This window comes from Cervus elaphus, chromosome 3 (genome assembly GCF_910594005.1).
Source record: "Cervus elaphus chromosome 3, mCerEla1.1, whole genome shotgun sequence".
Classification (NCBI taxonomy): Eukaryota; Metazoa; Chordata; class Mammalia; order Artiodactyla; family Cervidae; genus Cervus; species Cervus elaphus.
This window is the reverse complement of record NC_057817.1, coordinates 29,841,628-29,861,490: the sequence shown is the minus strand read 5'-3', so window position 1 is coordinate 29,861,490 and position 19,863 is coordinate 29,841,628. Positions and strand designations below refer to the sequence as shown.

The window sequence follows — 19,863 nt, the reverse complement described above, 5'->3', positions numbered from 1 at the left end:
CACATATCAAGGATAGAACAAGAGGTGTAATGTCATTTGTACACTCATTTGGCACGACTTAAGACTGATGTGGGTGGGAACACTGCATCATCACAGCATTCAGAAACAGAAGAGGACATTAGTTGGGAAGAGCCTTTTGACACTGTGGACCAACAGTTTTAAAAGCACTCAGAAGTGATCTTGGAGGAGAAAGGTGGGCCTACTCCCAGAGGACTGCTTGACATACATTCCACAGTCTTTGAAGGAGATGGAGTGAATGCCCTGGGTGTCAGTGGTAGGGGTGGCTTGTGTGTGATGATGTACAGAAGAGATGCCTGCTGTCACTCTGTTTCCTCTGGTTCTATGGCCCACACACAGCTCCACAGTCAGAACACGGACAGGAAAGGATCAATACAGGGACCCATACACACAGTTCGAGCCCAAGGCTTATAGAAGACTCTTGGCAGCCCAGTTCATCTTCTGTCTGACCCCCAAGTAGGCATGTCAGCATGATCCTGGAGATCCAATCTCATGGATTCCTCAAAAGAAATACAATCCTGGACAGCAAGAGTGATCAGGCTCCTCTCTTGGGATGGAGACTTGATCACAGGGCCTTGGGATAATGCTATAGGCATGAGTTCGAGAGTTTCTTGGGCATCCTGGAATTGGAGAATCCCATGAAGGGGAGAAATTTGAACAAGAGCTCAGCAGGACCCGATCTGGGCTGAACCTTGATGGCATAACTGGCCCAGATTGGTCCCAGGCACATGAGGAAGACTTAGAAAATTTCTAGGAAGGCCCTCCAAAGCATGAGGCCCTCTGAGGCACAAGACTTGGGACAGGGCTCTGGAAATAAGGGTATTATTATAAGGAAGTGATTGCTATGCAACTGGGAGGATAAGTTGTAAAAAAGGCTTCCATCTAGTTGTCTCTGCTTCTGGGATTGCTCTTTCTGGAAAAAGCCAGGCCTCAAGCTGTGAGGATAGTCAAACAGCCCTAAGAAGGAACCCACTTGGAGAGTTTCTAAGGCCTCCTACCAACAGCCAGCACCAAACTGTCAGCCGTACCTTGGAAGTAATTCCTCTAGCTTCAGTCAGTCCTTTGGATGACTGCATCCTTTGTTGACATCTGATTGCAACCTCTTGAAAGACCCTGAACCAGAAATGGAGTGAATAATCTATGTCTTCAATGAATGAGTAACCTATGTCAGTAAACACCATTCAGGCCAAATTCTTAGCAACCTCTTGTTCTAGGTGGATAATTCAGTATTAGCTTGACAAACAGTTTCTTGTGCCTTAAGTATGGCAAGGAAATAGCTACTGCTATACCTGAAAGGACACCGGTACAAATGTAAAAACTTCTGCAGCAACCCGTGTAAATCGAAGACCAGGAACCACATAGGCCCTGTTCCTAAGCACTTTAGCCCCAGAAAAGTGACAGAAATTAGGGTGGGATAGGGACAGAAATCTCAAGGAAGACTGGTAAAATATATTTTTTCCACTCTGATGGAAAAAGGTTCAGAGCAAACATTAGGTAGCACTACAAAAAATAAAATGTTATTGCATATCTGAATTTGTGTTCCAAGAATCATACCCTGCCCATTTGTATTCTTTATGAAAAAAGATAACCATTCTACCCTTCTAGGGAATTCCCTGTCAGTCCAGCAGTTAGGATTCCATGCTTTCACTGCCCAGGGCCTGAGTTCCACCCTGAATCAGAGAGATGCTGCCAAAGAAAAAAAAAAGAAAAAATAACCTATCCTTCTAGAAAGTAGTTTTCTAAATCTTTCATTCTGATTTGATATTCACTGATGAAATGCTTAATCTAAATTTCTTCCCTTGTTTTGCGAGAACCTTTTATGTCCAGGGGCTTGTTTCCTTATTTGTAAAATGAGGGTCAGGGGTGGATCTATGTTTTGTACAGCCCCAAACATCTACAATTGTAGGGCTGTATTTTAGAAAAAGAATACAAAATTATGTAATAAAGTCAATATTTATTTAGAATAAGAATATTAATAAATCATTACAGATTTTAAAATAATGACAAAACCACAAACATCACAGAATCCAAAAAAAAGAATTACATTATTATTATTAACTTGCCTGCAAACCACTTTAAGCTTTTTTTCTTTTTCTACTTTTTTTGGCTGTATACTCTTTGCCTCTTCGTATGACCATGTTGTATTATTTTTACAGAGATATTAGAAAAATAAATCAGCAAAAAAATAGTTTTGGAAAAAACTGATAATGTAGAAACTTTTAAAAATCAGTTTCATAACTCCTTACTATAAGTCCTTGCGCAAGTATTGCTTAGGAGTCCTCGGAGAGCTCGAGCCCTTTGATCTCCCATGGCTTAGTTTCTTCAGGGCTGACAGGGCAGCTCGGACTGACAGCCACCCTCGTTCCCCTCCCACCCATCGGACTAATAATATCCACCTCCCCGAAGCAAGGTGGACAGGGAAGGTGGTCTTGGCAGCCCGCTGGCCCCGCCCACGATCCCAGATCTACCACTAAGGCTCAGAGAGGGACTTTCAGGGTGGGCTCGTGCGTCCGATGCAGGACTGAGGCTGTTAAGGCTTCCTCGCGTCCCTAGAGAATTCACTGAGCCTCCATAGGGGTTCTGAAGTTTAAGCTTCACTAGATTCACGGTAAATTGGCCCTTGTGACAGCGTTTTTCTATGTGTTCTCTGAATCTGTTTCCCCCTTTAACATTACATGACAAACCTAAAACCAGAATCCTGACACTTTTGCAGCACTACCTCACGCGTTTTGCAGACTGCATTAGTTGCCCCGTGTTTGGGTGGGGCCTGCCCTCTTCCCTTTGTCCACTAGAGGCGGCTTTGAACCGCGACCCTTCCTTACTATGCAGGAAGAAGGCGGAGGTCTTTTGCAACGACGCTGGTTGGCGGCTAGAGTCCTGATCGACAAGGGAGTTAAGCAAATAGCTCTGAAGTAAGTAGTCGTTGTTTATGCACGTACAACCAATGGAAGGGCAGAAGTGCAACAAACAACCAATGAGGACTGGCCTTAGGCCGAATGCGGAGGCGGGGCTTCCTTCGAGGGGCGGGGACGCAAGGTAAAGAGTCTGGAGCGGACCCTGGGAGAGTCAGAAGCACATCCGGTGTTAGAAGAGCCGTGTGGGCTCCTGAGAGGCGGGTTAGAAGGTATGTCTGAAGCTAGGAGTGCGCAGGCTGGGAGTCAGAAATGGAAAGGTTAGCAGTTATTGCCTGAGAAAGAGTGGAAGTAGTCACCGTTTTCGGACGGACTGCATCCTGGGGGAACTGGGCCTTGCTTGGCCGCTGGACTCCGGAAAGATAGGCGGAGAGGGGAGAGGGAACTACAATCGCGCATGCGCAACTGTACCGTAGCAGGGGCGAGGCGGGGGGCGAGGTTGCCGGTTCTTTGCGCGGCGTCGAGGCGGGATTCTGCGCGTAAATGTTATCGTAGGTCCCCTTCTTGGCCTTCCTGCCCCGCCCAGGCCGCGTCCCTCCTTCTCCTCCGCCCAAGTGTAAACTGCCTAGGCCTAGCCTCGATCCCTTGAATTCGGGGCGCGTTTCCTCGCCCCCGCACCCCCCCCCCCCACACCCCTTCCTTCGGAGGAGAATGAAAGCGAAACCTTATGGGTTTGTGGTCGTCCCAACCCCGCCAGACCGATTGCTGGCCTGACGGGAAGCCTCTGGCTAGGCCGCCTGTGGGTGAGGGGCGGGGGCTTGGACTCGGGAGTACCTGGTCCGACAGGCTGCCCTGTCACGGCGGGGCGGGTGATGTCACACTCTTCTGTGACACGCGAGGCACCTTAGTTACTTGGAAGCCAACAGCAGAGGCGGGAGGTGAGAGATCAGGGCTAGGCCTGGTTTGCCAGCCCTACTGGGCAGCCCCGCTCTGATCTGATTGGTTACCTTTGGACAGGTGAGGTGGCTTTGGCTTTGCTGTTCCTGGGCCTTTGTGGGCGTCTTTCGAAAAGTTCGCTCAGGAAAGGCGTCATCGGGCAGTTTTGTGTTTTGTTTTTTTTTTCCTTTGGACCTACTTGCTGGGGCTGTGGTATTTTTGTGTATTTATTAAGTGAGGAATTGCAGCCCGGTGCCTGCCCAGGTTGCATTGCCTGCCTCATCAGCCTTTCATTGACCAAACAACAACAAAAACCTTTCTGAACTTGAGACTCTGTTACAGCAATAGTTCAATTGTGAGTGTGTAATCATGCAGAAGAGCTGACTGTGCCTGAAACATAGACAGAATTTCAAGGTTAAAGGTTAGCGGCAAATGGGCTTTTCTAGTTACTTATTTATTTCAAGTTTATCTTTTGGTTGAATGTGTAGTTTAAGAATTAGGTTCAGGAAAGATAAACGTTTCATAACCACATTTCTTATGGGTTCTGCAAACACCTTTCTGTAATTATTTGACTTATTCTCTTCGGTGTTTTCTTCTTCCTCGTCTAATGTTTTTTTTGGTCCTTGCTTCAAGAGTATGTTGACATTTAGATTTTCTGCCATTTTCCTCCAGTGGAGTCAGAATGGTTGAATCCTTGAGAAGTGCAGTCTGTAACTTGGATTCAGTGTTTCCCTTTTCCATTATTTTGTTGTGGAAACCTGGCTTAGTACCCTCTTTCTTTTCTCTCTTCTCTCCCTTCCCCCCCCCCCGCCCCCCCCCCCCCCCCCCCGTTGATCCACTGAAGTCTCACTCTCCTAAAGAATAGGAAAGGTAAAATTAATCCAGATATTTGGTCAGCCATTTCCAGGTTTTTTCCTGACATATGTGTATAGTTCATACTTATTGTAGAAATACTGAAAAATACAGAAACGTATAAGAGGAATCAGGATATGTTTGTTGTCATAGTTGTTTTACAATTTCTCTTGACCGGCAGCTGAAACTGCTTTAAGAAAAATTTGCTTTTCTGCTGTAGGGTGTAATAGTATAAAGAGCACTAGAGTTTACCCTAACCTGTCCTGGCTCTACTGTTTAACTTTCTGATGTTTGTCAGCACTAATGTCTGTTTAATGTCCACTGTAGTGTTTAACATTTTACAGTAATTTCACAGAGATTTTTCTCATTGGCATTCAGTGAGCTTGGTAGGGAAGGTGTTAATCATCGTGCTGTCACAGATGAGGAAGTCTAGATGACCTTAGGTAAAGTGATTTCCCCAAAGTTATGTGGTAGAATATGATAGAATATGTAACTTTAAATCCAGTGCTCGTGATGCTATTATGTTACTTTTTTGAACTTTTTAATCTTCAGAGTGGTACTAATCATTCTTGTCCTTTCTTCATGTGTATGATGATCAAAGGGGATAATGTATGTACATAATAAAATGCTTTGAAAGTTGTGAAGTTTTATATAAATGCAGTCAGTGGTATTGTTTCAGGAGGTACCATTGCTGGCCTGAAGAGTTTCACTTTATTTCATAAACTACCCAAGGGTATTAGTCTCCTCTGAGAAAACACTGAATATTCTCTTGATGCATTATCATGCTAAATTTTCCTTTGCTACTTTAATTTGGGTGTAGAATCTGGTAGAAATGTCTTTCACTCCACCTTGCTCTCCTCTAGAGTTACTAACCAAATTGCATGGAGTAGCTTTTATATTACACATACACATTTTTGTTTTCAAAAACAGTATTCAAACCAAGGAGAGAAAAACTGTAGACTGGCTTTTAGGGCCACTTGAATGACCCTTTAAGGTAAGTTCCTCTCTGAGCCAGCTGGGAAATGTTGATGTGTGGTTGCGACGCTTCATTAGATAGCATCTAGATTTACTCTGGAGATTTAAGTGTGGGGGGTAGTGAGATGAATCAGATGCAGGCTCTTAAAGTGATTACAACAAAATGTGTGAGAAAAGTTCCTGCACAATTAACTGGAATCCAAAACACTTGGGGGGAAAAGATCTTTAGGAATGAGGGTTGAGTCAGTGTGCCGTTTGTCCTAATCTATGCCTGCTCTCACTTGGGCTAAATATGATTTTTATTGGGGAGGGATTGCTGGTTTATCCTGGAGGATGATTATGTATTTAGGACATTGTGTCTGTCAAACAATTGTGCTTATAGTGAGGGAGATTTAATGTGTCAGCTTGATGCAAAAAAATAATTTATTGAAGGCAATAGGCATTCCATCTCCAGTTACTTGTTAGATTCTGAGGCAGCCTCCAAGAGATGCAGTGTTACCTGATCCAGGAATTTTGGTCCAAGTTAAGGAATGGGCTGGGACATCTGGAATCCAAATCTAGGACAATCAAAGCCCAGCCCTAGCCGAGACAGAATTTCTTGGATTTCCTGAAACCAAACTGACCTGTCTCCTAGGGGTGGCAAGGAAAACATCAAGCTAATAAATAACCATTTACTTCATCAAATTCTCTTCCACATCAGACGATCACTTAGTGGTTATTAGGCTGTCTCAAAACACCTTTGTGGTCCTGGGGGACAGGAGAGACAGTGTAAATGTACCAGCAGAGAGACATGCCATTTAAACCTTTTAATCAGTAGTAAGCTTAACCAAGTTCCTTTCAGTTCCAGTTTATAATTTTCCTAGACTCTCCCCTCCTGCCATTTAATTTTACTCTCTCATTGTGTAACTGTTAAGCCTTCAGGATATAGCTGTGCATTAATGATTGGATAATTTTTTTTTTTAAGTAAAATACAGAGTGTATATAAATTAGGTCTAAGATAAATGTCTTCTAAAACTAGACTTTATTTTTTTTTTCTTTTTTTTTTTTTTTTTTCCCCCATCCCGATCCCCCCTCCCACCTCCCTTAAAACTAGGCTTTAAAAAGGGAAAGCCACCACCTGTAGCCCTGTGAAGAGTGTGTTTGGAACATCTGTTAAATGAGTCTAAACATTTTTTTTTTTAAAGGGAAATCATGCACTGAGGCTATGAGAGTAATGAATTACACTAGTAACAACAATGATTAACATATTAAGCTGGTCTTAACTATGAAGCACTACTCTGAGCACTTTATTTGTATTCTTTCACTTAGTCCTCATTCCTATGAAGTAGGGGATATTAAGTGTTACTATTTTACAAAAGAGGAAACTGAAGCACAGTGAGGTTAAGTGCCAGAAACTTGCTGCATCATACAGCGAAGGAAGTAGCCAGGGTTCAGAAGCAGCTGGCCATGTTAACCACTGTTCCAGGGACATGGTTGTACAGAATCTACAAGCTATTCAGTAGGAAGAACTGCTATCAAAATTACTGCTCCACCCCCCCCCCCCCCACTTTTTTTTAACCATGTGAGATTTTTCTTAAGTATCAATCAGATCCTTTTGGATGTGTGGGAACAGGATTCAAGATGGTTGAGTTACTACAACAGGAATGAAGAACCATATAATTCACACACTGGATGTTTAAATAAATGTGTGACCAATGTTTCTTTGACTTGTTGGTTTAATGTTCTTAAATTGTATACACTGAGGCAGCTTCTCTGCTGGCTCCAAAAGGCAGCAAACTTTTCTTTTTCAAAGGCAAGGATTTTTTTTTTTTAGTGAATGCTAAATGCATGATTGTTTTGCATAGCTTTTGGCCACTTGGTCATGTTTCATTTGCATTGTACTTAACAGGTGTTAGAATAAGATTGAGGAGAATTTTTTTTTTTTTAATTTAAGGCTTGTCTATTGATAATATGTTTTAGGACAGGTTAAGGAAGATTCTTAGAATAAAACAGGAGATTTAACAGTATGTGAGAACACATAGGTGTTCATTGATAAGACTATCTGACTCCTGTCTCCCTCTGCCTGCCCCTGCTGCCCTTCCTTCCTCAAACCAAAGCAGACCTCATGAATACCGACTCAAAACAATGTGTTTGCTTAAGTTTTTCTTGGTAGAACTATGCAATTTTTTTGGGTGTCTCTGGCAGAGAGGCTGACCTGGGAAATCACAGATAGTGACTTCCAATAAAGCTTTAGCAATGTATGCATGACCAACTTTGACACATTTTGGTATTCTGCCTTTCTAAGGATGAAAGCATAAAATGAGTCTCTAAATTTGTTTATGATTAACACTTGAACATTTACTTCTCATTTACAAATGCAGTGCAGGCAAATTTCCCATGAGTCTCAGAGGCACTGTCCACCTTCCTGTTTCAAATTGGAGTGTAGAACTGTGTGTGAGTTGGGGTTCAGAGTGAGAGAAACCAATGCTGGTGTCCATTCTGTAATGGGTTTCAATGTATGTTAGGAGAAATCCTTTATTGAGTACCTTTTCAGTTACTTGTATACTTTTCTCCTTTATTTGGTAAAATACACATAACATAAAAATTATCATTTTAATATGCTTTTACATTTTATTTATCTATTTTGATTGAGCCACTCGGCCTGCAGGATCCTAGTTTCCTGACCAGGGCCTGAACCTGGGTCCTTGGCAGTGAAAACATGGAGTCGCACCAGACTTCCAGGGAATTCTTTGTACTTAAAAAAAAAAAAAACTTTAAACAAAAGTTTTCACTTAACTGTGGGGGCACTCTAGAATGTTAACCGAGTTTACTTGGTTAATGGTTTTGAATACTTCAAGCTGAGCTGAGAACTGACTGTTCCTGGGACTGAAAATACTTTTGGTATGGGAGCTATTTTTGAGTTATGAATGCAATTTAATCTTGTTCAGCTGAGTTTGCACAGGAACCATTGAATGTAGGTATCTTTTCTCTACAGCTTCTGAGCACAGGTGGTTAAGGCTAACATTGAAAACTGGTATGTTTAGTCTTTCTGGCAAAACTTGTAAGAACAGTTTTAACTCATTACTTGTCTGTATGTTAGTGTCTGTTTGGAACAGACCAAGAGGAAACCGTCATGTTTCCTTGATTCTAAGTCCTAACTTTTCTCCCCTCTGATTTTAACAGTTCTGAAGTTGTCATATACACCTTGTCATATTTATTAAATGTTTACTTTATTGCATTTTCCCCATAAAATTGCTACTACAATTGCTGTTTACCTTTGCATTTAGAAGCTTTGATAATTACGTATTTCACTTAAATTTTAGAGTTGATTTAAAAGAATTTAGAGTTGATAGTAATGGTAGAAAACTAGTTTTATTTAATTAATTTTTTAATGATTTTAAATCACAAGACACTAAATCATGGAGAAATTCTTATTTGACACCTCCTTCCCTATGTTAACAACCTTTGATGACTTTGGTTTTTCCATCAGCAGTTTTAAGAGAGATAGTGCCTCCTGGAAAATGCCAAAGAGCAAACTGCCATTCTCCCCTTCCACAATTTCCACTCATTGGGGTCTAGTTACAGAATGTTGCCCCTTTCTGACTAACAACCTCCAGGGTATTTGAGGATTTAACCCCCCTCCCCATCCCCACCTTTAACTCTTGAAATTAGAAGCAAGTGGCAGTCTAGCTTTGTTACAAGTACTGAAGCTTGGCTCTGAAGGTTGCTTCAGTGCTGTTGCAAGTTCTGTCTAGGGATGTCATTAGGGCACTTAATGGAAGCTTTAAACAAAGACACTTTCCAGATACTGGACTCTGCCATCCTGTAAGTGTGTTCTCTAGAGGGCGTATTCATCATGGTTATGGAAGGCTGTGGTTGGCTGTGCAACAGCCTGCAATTATTGCACCATCTCGATCAAGAGGGCCAGGGTCCCGTGACTTAGAGGTGAGGGGAATGGCTTTAGTAGGTTCTTGAGCTTCTCATTGTATCCATCCTTAAGAACAAATCTGACTGTTATTAAGGTGAGTAGGGATGCTGGTAAGAAAGGAAAGAGGAAATCAGAGGAAGCAAACCAGTCATTGTAGTTGTTTTCATTTGTGAGAGAGAACCTCAGGAAACAAATGGTAGCAGTGCATGTGAACTCTTGAGGATGGCCCAGGATTCCTCAGGAAGTCAGTTTGGGGATTGTAACTTAAAAAAAGTTTCCTTCTTTGTTTCTCAAAGAAACAAAATGTCTTTTAAAGGGGCAAGTTACCTGCTGAAAAAATGGAAATCGATTGCTGGTAATGAAACAGTGTGGGCACAAGATGAGTTTGTCCCCTTTAAATTGGTTGCATATGATTGTGAATGTATTCTAGAAGGAAATATGTAAAAATGAAAATGGTGGTGTTAGGGCAGTGGGATTTTCAGATAACTTTCATTTTTCCAAAGTCGTATGTTGCTGTTTTTCATAACAAATACCTATGGCTGATTCATGTTGACGTTTGACAGAAAACAACAAAATTCCGTAAAGCAATTATCCTTTAGTAAAAAGTAAATAAATTTTAAAAAAATTAAAAGAAAGTTGTTTGTTATGTTGTGTGTCCCTGTGTCTTTCAGATAACTTTTCTTATATCCTTGATTCCACAGAGCGGAGGCTGTGTCCCACAGACAGTAGCATCATGAATATATTTGATCGGAAGATCAACTTTGATGCACTCTTTAAATTTTCCCACATGTAAGTGCTTTGACCTTGACTGTGCTTCCTTTTACGTTTCCTTTTTTATCTTTTTTCTTTTCCTTTTCCTGGTGTATTAACTTGCATGTATGAACTAACATTAACTTTGCTAGAGTCCAGAGGATCTGATAAAAGCATCCAAACTCTTAAGGGCTGCTGTGTGGTCACTGGAAAGCCAGTTAGTTATTACAGTTTGGGTACTGATTGTTAATTCTGGGCTTTGGGGCCTTCCTCAGAATTTAAGATTTTCTATTTTTTCTTTATTGTATTAAAACTGTCATATATTCCCTGAGAAGAAGGGAAATTATCCTTAGCTTAGAAAATAGATTGGTCCTGGAGTGATGGCCATTATTAACCTTCTTTCCTAGAACCCCCTCGACACAGCAGCACCTGAAGAAGGTTTATGCCAGTTTTGCCCTCTGTATGTTTGTGGCGGCTGCGGGGGCTTATGTCCATGTGGTCACCCATTTCATTCAGGTAAGAGCAGTTTTCTCCTCTAGTTGCTGTGGCATAAATTGCATTAGGAAGAAACTAGCTCAGCAGGGTGGTACAAGCCTGTGTCTCTCCTTAGTCCTTTTCAGTATTTTGGGATCTGCACCCAGACAAGTGAAAGTGAAAATCACTCGGTCATGTCCGACACTTTGTAGACCCCAAGGACTAGACAGTCCATGGAATTCTCCAGGCCAGAATACTGGAGTGGGTAGCTTTTCCCTTTTGCAGGGGGTCTTCCCAATCCAGGGATTGAACCCAGGTCTCCCGTATGGCAGGTGGAGTCATTACCAGCTGAGCCACAAGGGAAGCCCAAGAATACTGGAGTGGGTAGCCTATCCCTTCTCCAGCAGATCTTCGCAACCCAGGAATCGAACAAGGGTCTTACTAACTGAGCTATCAGGAAAGCCCAGCCAAAACCAGTCATAAATCAGGACATGCAGAGCCATTTACTTTTTCTGGCAGTTATGCCCTCCCTAGATACTGAAAACAGGATGTCTTGACCCTGACACTGAGGGCTGAGCTGCTGACGTAGGAGGCCCCCACCCACTGAGTAGAGACTTGACGTGCATGCTGGGGTGACTTTGCACAGTAACCTTTTTATCTGTTCTTCCATTCTTCCTCTTTTTGCCTGAATGACTGGAGTACTTGGATACAAAACACTGATTGTATGTTTAATTTCCAGGAGAGACAGGGTTGAGACCTTTAAGGACTTGGTCCATTTTATTCTATGATACAACATTCATTTTCCTTTGTTGAGGGAGAGTTTGAGTTTGGCTAGCAGCAATAAGAGGAACAGTTGAGGAATAACCAGGAAGTTTGAGGCTCACTAACCAAGACTGGTCCCTTTTGGAGTTGTCCTTTTTAGTGTAAATATGGAGATGTACTTGTGTTGGCATTTGCCACAGCTGGGAAGTGGCATGCTCAGACACCCCTGCACTCAGGCATCTCCTGGCAGAAGCTGTGTGAAAAATTACTTTGGACACTCAAAGATAGAGCTTTGATCCTTCGAGTTTAGACCAAAACATTGTACCTTTTAGGCGACAGTGGCCCTTTTGGTTTCTAGTCGTGTTGGCTTTTTTAAGTGAAACACAGTCATCCTCATTATTTGTGGATTCCATATTTGTGAATTCACCTACTTGCCAAGATTCATTTGTAACTCTAAAATCAGTCCTTGTGGTGCTTTTGTGGACTTTTGCAGCCATGTACGGAGTGGCAAAAAATTCGAGTTGTCGAATGCACCATGTTCTGGCTGAGGTTGAACAAAGCAACACTGCCTTCTTTCAAGCTCTCATACTGTCTCAACAAGTGTCCTTTTCATAGTCTATGTAGTGCCACATTTTTTGCATTTTTATCATTTTTCTTGGTGATTTTGATGTTTAAAATGGCCCCAGGCATAACGTCTGGTATTGCTCAATGCAATACTGTGATGTGCCTTCTAGAGAAAATACGTATGTCAGATAAGCTTTATTCAGGCATGAATTACAGTGCCGCCAAGCACAAGTTCTGTGTAAAAGAGTCACTACTACATACCCAAGTGTCTTTAACCAGAAAACACACATTCAGTAAGGTTTTGTATTTTATTTAGGCCAGTTGATAAAAACGTTGACAAGATGCTCTAAAGAACTTAAACCTTTATTTCCTCCAGGAGCATTTGTTGGGTATCACTGATTCCTTGCTCACAGTGACTGTGCAGAACATAACTAGTGTGAACACTGAGGATCAACTCTACCTTTAAAAGAAGGAAGGAACTTCAGTGTCTGCATACATCTTTAATGATTTTTCTCTGTCTCTATTGCCTGTTACTTTTCCCATTTGCTTTAAAAAAATTTTTTTTCTCTTAAACTAATGCATGTTCACCATAGAGAAAACAGATTCGTTATAAGAAAGAAATATAAAACCCTGTAATCCCATCACCCTAAAATAATTCTTAACATATTGGTTCTTACTCTGTCTCAGTTCATTCAGGCTGCTATAACAGAATACCATAAATTGAGTGGCTTAAACAAGAAACATTTCTCACAGTTTGGTAATTCCATGATCAAAGCACTGGCAGATTTGTTGTGTGGTGAGGGCTTGCTTCCTGTGTAAACGGCCACCTTCTGTGTCCTCACATAGTAGAAGGGGCAAAGGAGCTCTGGAATCTTTTATAAGATCATTAATTTCCCTTCACAAAAGCTCTACACTTACGACCTAATCACTTTCTGAAGACTCCACCTCCAAATACCATTACACTGGGGATTGGGATTTAAACATGAATTTTGGGGGGTACACAGTCATTCAGTTCTTCTCTCTCTCTCTCTCTTTATGTATATTTCTGTGTGTATGTTTTAAAGGGATCAAAAAGAGGTCATTCCTACTTATTCTGCAGATTGGAATGTTCTTTAAGCACTTGTCATTTTGATTCATCTTTTCTATTTCTTGGGCAAGACTCATAATTTGACTTGGGTAGTTATAAGTTGATGGACTGCCTTCAGCATCCATCATGGTCCTAACCCTGTCCCACAAGGCTTTTGGTTTTTCTCCTCTGCCTTCACTGCCTTTTCCACTGCCTCCAGGTTAGGATCAAATATTAGGAAGTTCAGGTGAATATTTTAACCCAGTAAAGTCTCCCGCAAGATAAATTTGATACTTTCAAGTATCTAATTATTGACTCTGGATCTGACAGGCTGGCCTGCTGTCTGCCTTGGGCTCTTTGGGGTTGATGATTTGGCTGATGGCAACACCTCACAGCCATGAAACTGAGCAAAAAAGACTGGGACTTCTGGCTGGATTTGCCTTCCTTACAGGTATGTTTGGGATGGCTCTGATTTTGAGGGAGGGATACTGTATTTTAGTATCTTTAGACGAAGGCCCGAGATATGTATGTATTCTGATGCACCCCAACGGGCACACTGTATTATTCTATCTTGTATTTGAGTATGCCTTGTATTACTTTCTTATTTCATATAAGTGCATCTTGCTCCCCCATCCAGAGGGTAAGCTGTTTGTGACTCGTGACTGTGATTTCTACTTTTGTATCCCAAAAATAAGCATTTGTGTGCTTGAATGAATGAAGTTTAAGAGCTTAGGTAGCATAGCTTGTTAACAGCGGACATGGGACTAAACAGCGGCCTGAGAATCTGACTTAATTAAGGACTCAATGCTGACAACTTTCGTAGGAGCATCTGTTCTGAATCTTGCAGACAGTTCATTAAAGCCATATGTCGAGATTCATCCTACGGGCACTTTGCTGATTCTCAAGAAAAGAAGTACAAGCACAGCTCTTCTAGAACAATCATTAAGGAAAACAGTTCAAGCTACATAGTAAAAATACTCGCAGAGCAACATTTGGGTTAATACAACTTGTCCTGAGTGTGTCTAATCTATACAGTGTTGAAGAAATTGCAGAAAGGAAGGGATTTAGAGATCAGATTTTTAGATCAGGAAAAGCTGGTTTTTGAAAGTGTTAAAGAGGTGGGATGAGCAGAAGGAGAGGGCATGGCCAGAGCAGAGGAAGTGTTGGAGCTGGGACGGGTTTCCCTCCTATTGGCAAGTGTCCACCTGCAGAACCAGTCTGGCTTAACCGGTCTGGCCTTTTCTGCTACACAGGGAGTCAGTCTGCATGACTACAGGTTGTTGGCCACTTTTCACCACTTTGCTCTTTATCCTTTTCTTCTATTCTGATTCCCAATCTGGCCCACATTACAGTCTCACATCACTGCTCTTCAGAGTTTTTCAGCCTTACAGTTTACTTGACATTGTTTGAAATGCCTGCTTCATTTTCCCTAATCTCTGTTCTTCTGGGTCATCCATGATTTTCAGCCAAGGACTTGGTATTGCAGCTCTGTCCATAAATAGCTCAGTCAAGTATACGTTCTCTGGAAAACAGTTGAGGATGGAAGGGAGGGAGACTGAATTATCTTGGTCCGCATGTTTTGTTTTCTAGGACTGTAGGCGTGCCCATGCTATTGATTAATCCTTCAAGAATTGGTGTTTATGCTGTGTTCTGGGGCTTTTTGTTTTCTAGGAGTTGGCCTGGGCCCTGCTCTGGACTTGTGCATTGCCATCAACCCCAGGTAACTATGTTAGTAGTGTCTTAGGTCTTTCTACCTTAATGAAGATACCTTCTAAACAAAGGTTATATACCTGTAGCCCTTGATGTAACGGTCTTTTCCTTTAACAGCATCCTTCCCACTGCCTTCATGGGCACAGCAATGATCTTCACCTGCTTTACCCTGAGTGCACTCTATGCCAGGCGCCGTAGCTACCTCTTTCTAGGAGGTATGTATGGGCTGGAAAACAGGAAGAGGGTTTCTGCTTTAGCCAAAATTCTCCCTGGGACCCTTTCCCTCCCTCCCAACTTGTAACTGTTGGGTTGAGAATGAAAGCCTTTGTTTTTGGGGGGAAAGTAAAGGATGGCTTTAATGAGATTGCTGAAGTTTGTGTTAGCTTTTCTCAAGGTAGCTTTTTGTCTTCCCTTCCAGGTATCTTGATGTCGGCCATGAGCCTGATGCTCTTGTCTTCCCTGGGGAACCTTTTCTTCGGATCTGTTTGGCTTTTCCAGGTAAGATTTGCGTATAACTTTCCAGTTCCCATTTACCTTGTGTTTCTTTCTCTTGCTTAATCCCCTAAAACCAGGATAGAATCCTCCAAAACTCTGTTTTCATGGAGCAGTGCTCTTGAGGCCTCCCCAGTCACCCTCCCAGAGTGGAGCCTTCTGCTGCAGGTCAAAGTACAGACTGAACAGGGGTTGGGCATTGCAGTGGAGAAGATGGTTTGCTCAGAAGTCATTTTTCTAAAACCAGTCCAAAAAAATAAATAAATAAAACCAGTCCAGGAGTGGCTTCTTGTTAAAATGACTGAAGCTCTTTCAGTGACTTAAAAAAAAAAAATAAGTGCAGAATTGTGCTTGGGAAGGTAATACAGTCTTCGTTGTGGGCTTCAATTTCCATGAATGTTGATGTCTGTAGGGTTAGTGTTTGATGTACTTTGAAGTGACCAAGGACCAGAGAGAGGTATGACTTTTTCTCTGCAATGTCTACCACATGGTAACATCTCATTCTTCTTTTGCCAGGCAAACCTGTATTTGGGGCTGGTGGTCATGTGTGGCTTTGTCCTTTTTGATACTCAACTCATTATTGAAAAGGCTGAAAATGGAGATAAAGATTATATCTGGTGAGTGTGAAAATAGTCTTTAATAAGTATGGAGGAGGCGGCTACTCTTCAACGGCTCTTTTCTGAATCTCTGGGATGATCTTTTGTCTGACTCACCTTTCTTGGCACATTGGTAGGAATAAGAGTGGACCGGGTGGCACTGGCTGACTTATGTGGCCAACCTACAGGGGTATACATGATGGAATATCCAGGGTTTTGGAATTATGCATCAGAAAGCATTGTCTTTCTCAGTTCCTGAAAGACATCAGATTTTTAAAGTTAGACTATTGATAGGTATTTAATTATCCTTACTTTGAATAGACTTTGAATAGTGGTTACCCCTAGGCAGACGAGAGGGAGAGGAATCTTCCATGTTTTACTCTTTATACTATTGTAGTCTTTAAACCATTAACAATGAGAAGAAGATATGTATATAATTTTTTTTTTTTTAATGTAATCCTCTCATAGTCTCAACTAGGTAGTTCAGGGTTCAGACTTAAACCTCTACAGTCTAAATTTTCTTTTTTCTGTGCTCCATGGCTTCACAGAGTTAAAGAGGGTCTCAGACAATAGAGTTTTACTTAGTTGGTGGTAGGGTGCTGGTGAGGTTGACTGTTGGGGTTGGGGTGAGGTTTTTATGTCCTGTACCTTTGTGGGCTTGTGGATAAAGACAAGTGGGAAGTGCAGTTTGTAACCTGGTTCTTCTCTTTCAGGCACTGCGTTGACCTCTTCTTAGATTTTGTAACTCTCTTCAGAAAGCTCATGATGATCCTGGCTATGAGTGAGAAGGTTAGCACCACCCGAAGAGGAAGGACTGGCTCCTGAGCTCAGCATCCGTGTGTCCTTCAAACCTGAGAACGTGTTCACACAGTTTGTGGGTCCAGGGTACTTGTAAGGCAGGCTGCTGAATATGAGTTAAACTAGAAGTCGTTAGCTGTTGGATAAAAAGGAACAAGTAAATTCTTTTTTTTTTTTTTAGAAAATGTCTCCCCAAGATTAGTATCAGAAGGAAAAGAGCTTCATTGGCAGCAAGAAACAGTTACTATATATGAAGAATTTAAAGGCTGTAAAGATAGCTTTGACTCAAAAAGACATATCTTAGAGGATTTGGATAATATTGACAGCCAGCTTTTTTTTATCTTTATTTCAGAAATAGGCCAGTTTTATCCATTTGTTGGTCTAATTTTTTTTTTTCCAAGAGAGGAATTGTATGTAGGGTTAGTGAGGGGCGAACATTGTCCACTCCAGTAGTAGGGGAACAGCTGAAAGCGCAAGCCTTTCTTTACAGAACTTAAAATGGAACAAGTGACAGTGCAGTAGTGGTGGATGCTCATAACTGCATGAAGTTTGTGGTCTTCTGTCTCGTCTGTGCCACGAATGGACCGAGCACGAAGCAGGTCTCTTAGTTTTAGTCCAAACAACTCGCCTTTCTTTCATGTAATTATACACTGGGCCTCCACCCCAGTGCAGTGAAGAGTTTGGCTGGACTGGATCATTTTGAACGTTGGCTTATGCCCAGGATTTATGTTTCCGTCTCAGGCCTAATGGAAAGTTGGTCTTGGCCTCTCAGTTAGTTCTTTTAGGATAGACTGCCAGTCTGCAGCTTTTGGTGGTTGGGATCTGAGCTGTCACGGTTGTGAGTAGCCAGGAGTGGTCAGGCAGCGTACCTAGCTTCACATGGGGTAGAAGCGGGAGCAAGTGTGTAGCCTTTATCCTTGTCAAGTCTGGCAATTTGGGGGACCACCAGCAGAAGACGGTTAAGCTTTAGCTCCTCCTACACTAAAGTAGCTTCTCTCCTTCCGTCTTACTGTACCTAATCAAAGTCAGTCAGCTGTTGGCTCACCCAAGAGTTTTAGCTTAACTGTCAACACCAGAAGTTAATTAGGTCGTTTTCCTCCATTTCTAGGATAAGAAGAAGAAGAAGTGAAGCAGCCATCCAGCCTTCCCCAGTTTGACTTCCTCTCCCTCAGCCCCTCATTTCCTCTTTGCACACATTACAGGTGGCGTGTTCTGTGATAATGAAAAGCATCAGAAAAGCTTTTGTACTTTGTGGTTTTCTCTATTTTGAATTTTTTGATCCAAAAAACTGATTAGAATATAGTTTGGAGTTTGGCTTCGTATTCCTGGGGTTTTTCCCCGCCCCCGTTTTCTGACAGCCCCCATGCCTAGCCTCTTCCTCTGCTCAAGCAGCCAGCCCACCGTGATAAGGAGCGGGGTCTGCAGCAAAGGCAAACTCCAAGAGTCCGCTCTCTGGTCAAGCTTCACCAAGTGGACCCAGACTGGTAAAGACGCCTCGGCCCTTCCTTCCTCAGCGGTGTTTGGTTTGTGCACAGTTCCTGTGGGACTAGGCAGTGTGTTTTCCACTGGAAAGATTGCTGGTCCCATTGTTACTTGGGCTTATTGTATCTAAGCTGTCAGCCCCTACAAGGAAAACGAAAAGCCTCTTCTGGTGGATGCTGAGCTTCCTCTGAGCTGCCCGAGTCACCGCTGGTCTGGCAAACACACCTTTCTGCCTTGCTATCACAAAAGGAATGTGGATTTTTGTGTGTTCCCTTCCCAATCCCTTATCTGATCCTCAGGGAATCTGCCTGCTTTCCATCCATGGGGTGGGAGGATTTCAGTACAAAGGGAAATTCTTGTCAGGCATTTAAGAAAGGCTGATTATGTATGGCAAGATACAGAAAATTCAAACTGTCCCAGTCTTTTTTTTTTGATCACTATCTTAATTACCGAGTGGCCTCTATTAGGTGACTATGATTAAGGATTCCAGGAGAGGAAGGATAAGAAAGGGGCATGGTTGAGCCTCTAGGGTGATTGTAACTAATCCTGCCAGACAAACCCAGATAAGGACCCGCTTGAGGCAGGAGAGAGCAAAATCTCCACTAACTGCATCTTTGTTTAGACCAGGGGAACCAGCTATGATGACTCCGGAGGCCGTGTTCAGAACAGTCCGTAGGTGCATTTTTGTCTTATCCAAACTGAGCACTAATAAGTAGTGTCAGGCCAGAGATTAGGGGCAGTCGATAAATGTCCATTTTACAGATGCACTTTTAGGTTTTGGTCTATTCACCGGTTTCTAGAAATCTGCAGCTGCCTTTAGGCAGCGGCCGGGCGACCAAACCTCTGATTTCCTGCAACTTTGTGTTTGGAAGTGTAGGGGGCCGTACTAACGGGGGTCACCAGCTCCTCCCCGAGAGCGGCCACAGTCAGCTGGCACAGAACGGCAGGCAGCCTTGGGAGTGGTGGTGTCTCTGGCTGTTCACAGAGCTTCAGCCTAAGGAGGGCTGGAGCCATCTAAAACTCATTCCTCGTAGGACACCATTTTTGGCTTTCCCTGTTCACAACCAGTATACAGTTTGACCCAGTGGCTGCTGGCTCACAGCGTACCACATCACCATACCCCATGAGACAGTTGTGTTGGCAGGCCGTGTGGTTCCTGGAGTGGCATGCCACCCGGAAGAATGGCTTGCTTCTGCAGAGGATACTGCTCTCTGAGCTGCTGTCCCCAGCCTGTCAGTTGAGAATTTACCAGAAGGGATTTCCTTCCTATCAACCCCCCACTAGCAACTCTCCATAAATTTATTGATTCTCTGCTAGGCCTGAGAATCTGTTAAATCTTCTGAAGCCAAACTCCACCTCTTGTGCTTTTTTGCTTGGGATTAAAGGAGTTTTTCTTTAGAAACAGTGCCAAGAATGACAAGATATAAAAAACTACTTTTAAAGAAAATACCTAACAGGTTTTTAATACAGTAATCACTGTAGTTATCACTTTCTTTTCTAGTTCCTTGGTTTTCAGCTCAGGCTGCATTCTCTAACTCATACTGTGAAGACAAAGGTGTTTTTGATTCAGAAATATATGAAATTACATAGTCTTAATTTGTAAAAAATAAAGAAAATTCCTTAACCTTT

The 19,863-nt window shown here is 42.4% G+C and overlaps 2 protein-coding genes and 1 long non-coding RNA gene across 3 annotated transcripts in view; 2 read left to right on the top strand and 1 right to left on the bottom strand.

Moving 5' to 3' along the window:
• The window catches only part of LOC122682485, a 17,584-nt gene extending 13,746 nt beyond the window's left edge, over positions 1-3,838 (bottom strand). Inside the window, exon 1 of the long non-coding RNA XR_006337394.1 lies at positions 3,705-3,838. This is a non-coding gene — a long non-coding RNA (uncharacterized LOC122682485). The remainder of the gene's footprint in view (positions 1-3,704) is intronic.
• LOC122682197 (tubulin alpha-1C chain-like) overlaps positions 1-19,863 on the top strand; it is a 1,110,822-nt gene that overhangs the window by 417,425 nt on the left and 673,534 nt on the right. The window lies entirely within an intron of this gene.
• On the top strand, positions 3,022-19,863 carry TMBIM6 (transmembrane BAX inhibitor motif containing 6). Its single transcript, XM_043885165.1, has 10 exons — positions 3,022-3,142; positions 10,242-10,329; positions 10,698-10,806; positions 13,487-13,607; positions 14,828-14,876; positions 14,984-15,081; positions 15,285-15,364; positions 15,875-15,975; positions 16,668-16,743; positions 17,861-19,863. Exons 2-10 carry the CDS (start codon positions 10,274-10,276, stop codon positions 17,879-17,881), a joined length of 711 nt encoding a protein of 236 aa, XP_043741100.1. The 5' UTR covers positions 3,022-3,142; positions 10,242-10,273; the 3' UTR covers positions 17,882-19,863.

What these genes read in the sequence shown, in the direction of transcription:
- TMBIM6 (XM_043885165.1), top strand. Translation starts at nt 10,274, where the DNA reads ATGAATATATTTGATCGGAAGATCAACTTTGATGCACTCTTTAAATTT. An exon ending in GATCTGTTTGGCTTTTCCAG is followed by an intron (nt 15,365 to 15,874) that starts GTAAGATTTGCG and finishes TTCTTTTGCCAG; the next exon opens with GCAAACCTGTATTTGGGGCT. An exon ending in TCCTGGCTATGAGTGAGAAG is followed by an intron (nt 16,744 to 17,860) that starts GTTAGCACCACC and finishes CTCCATTTCTAG; the next exon opens with GATAAGAAGAAGAAGAAGTG.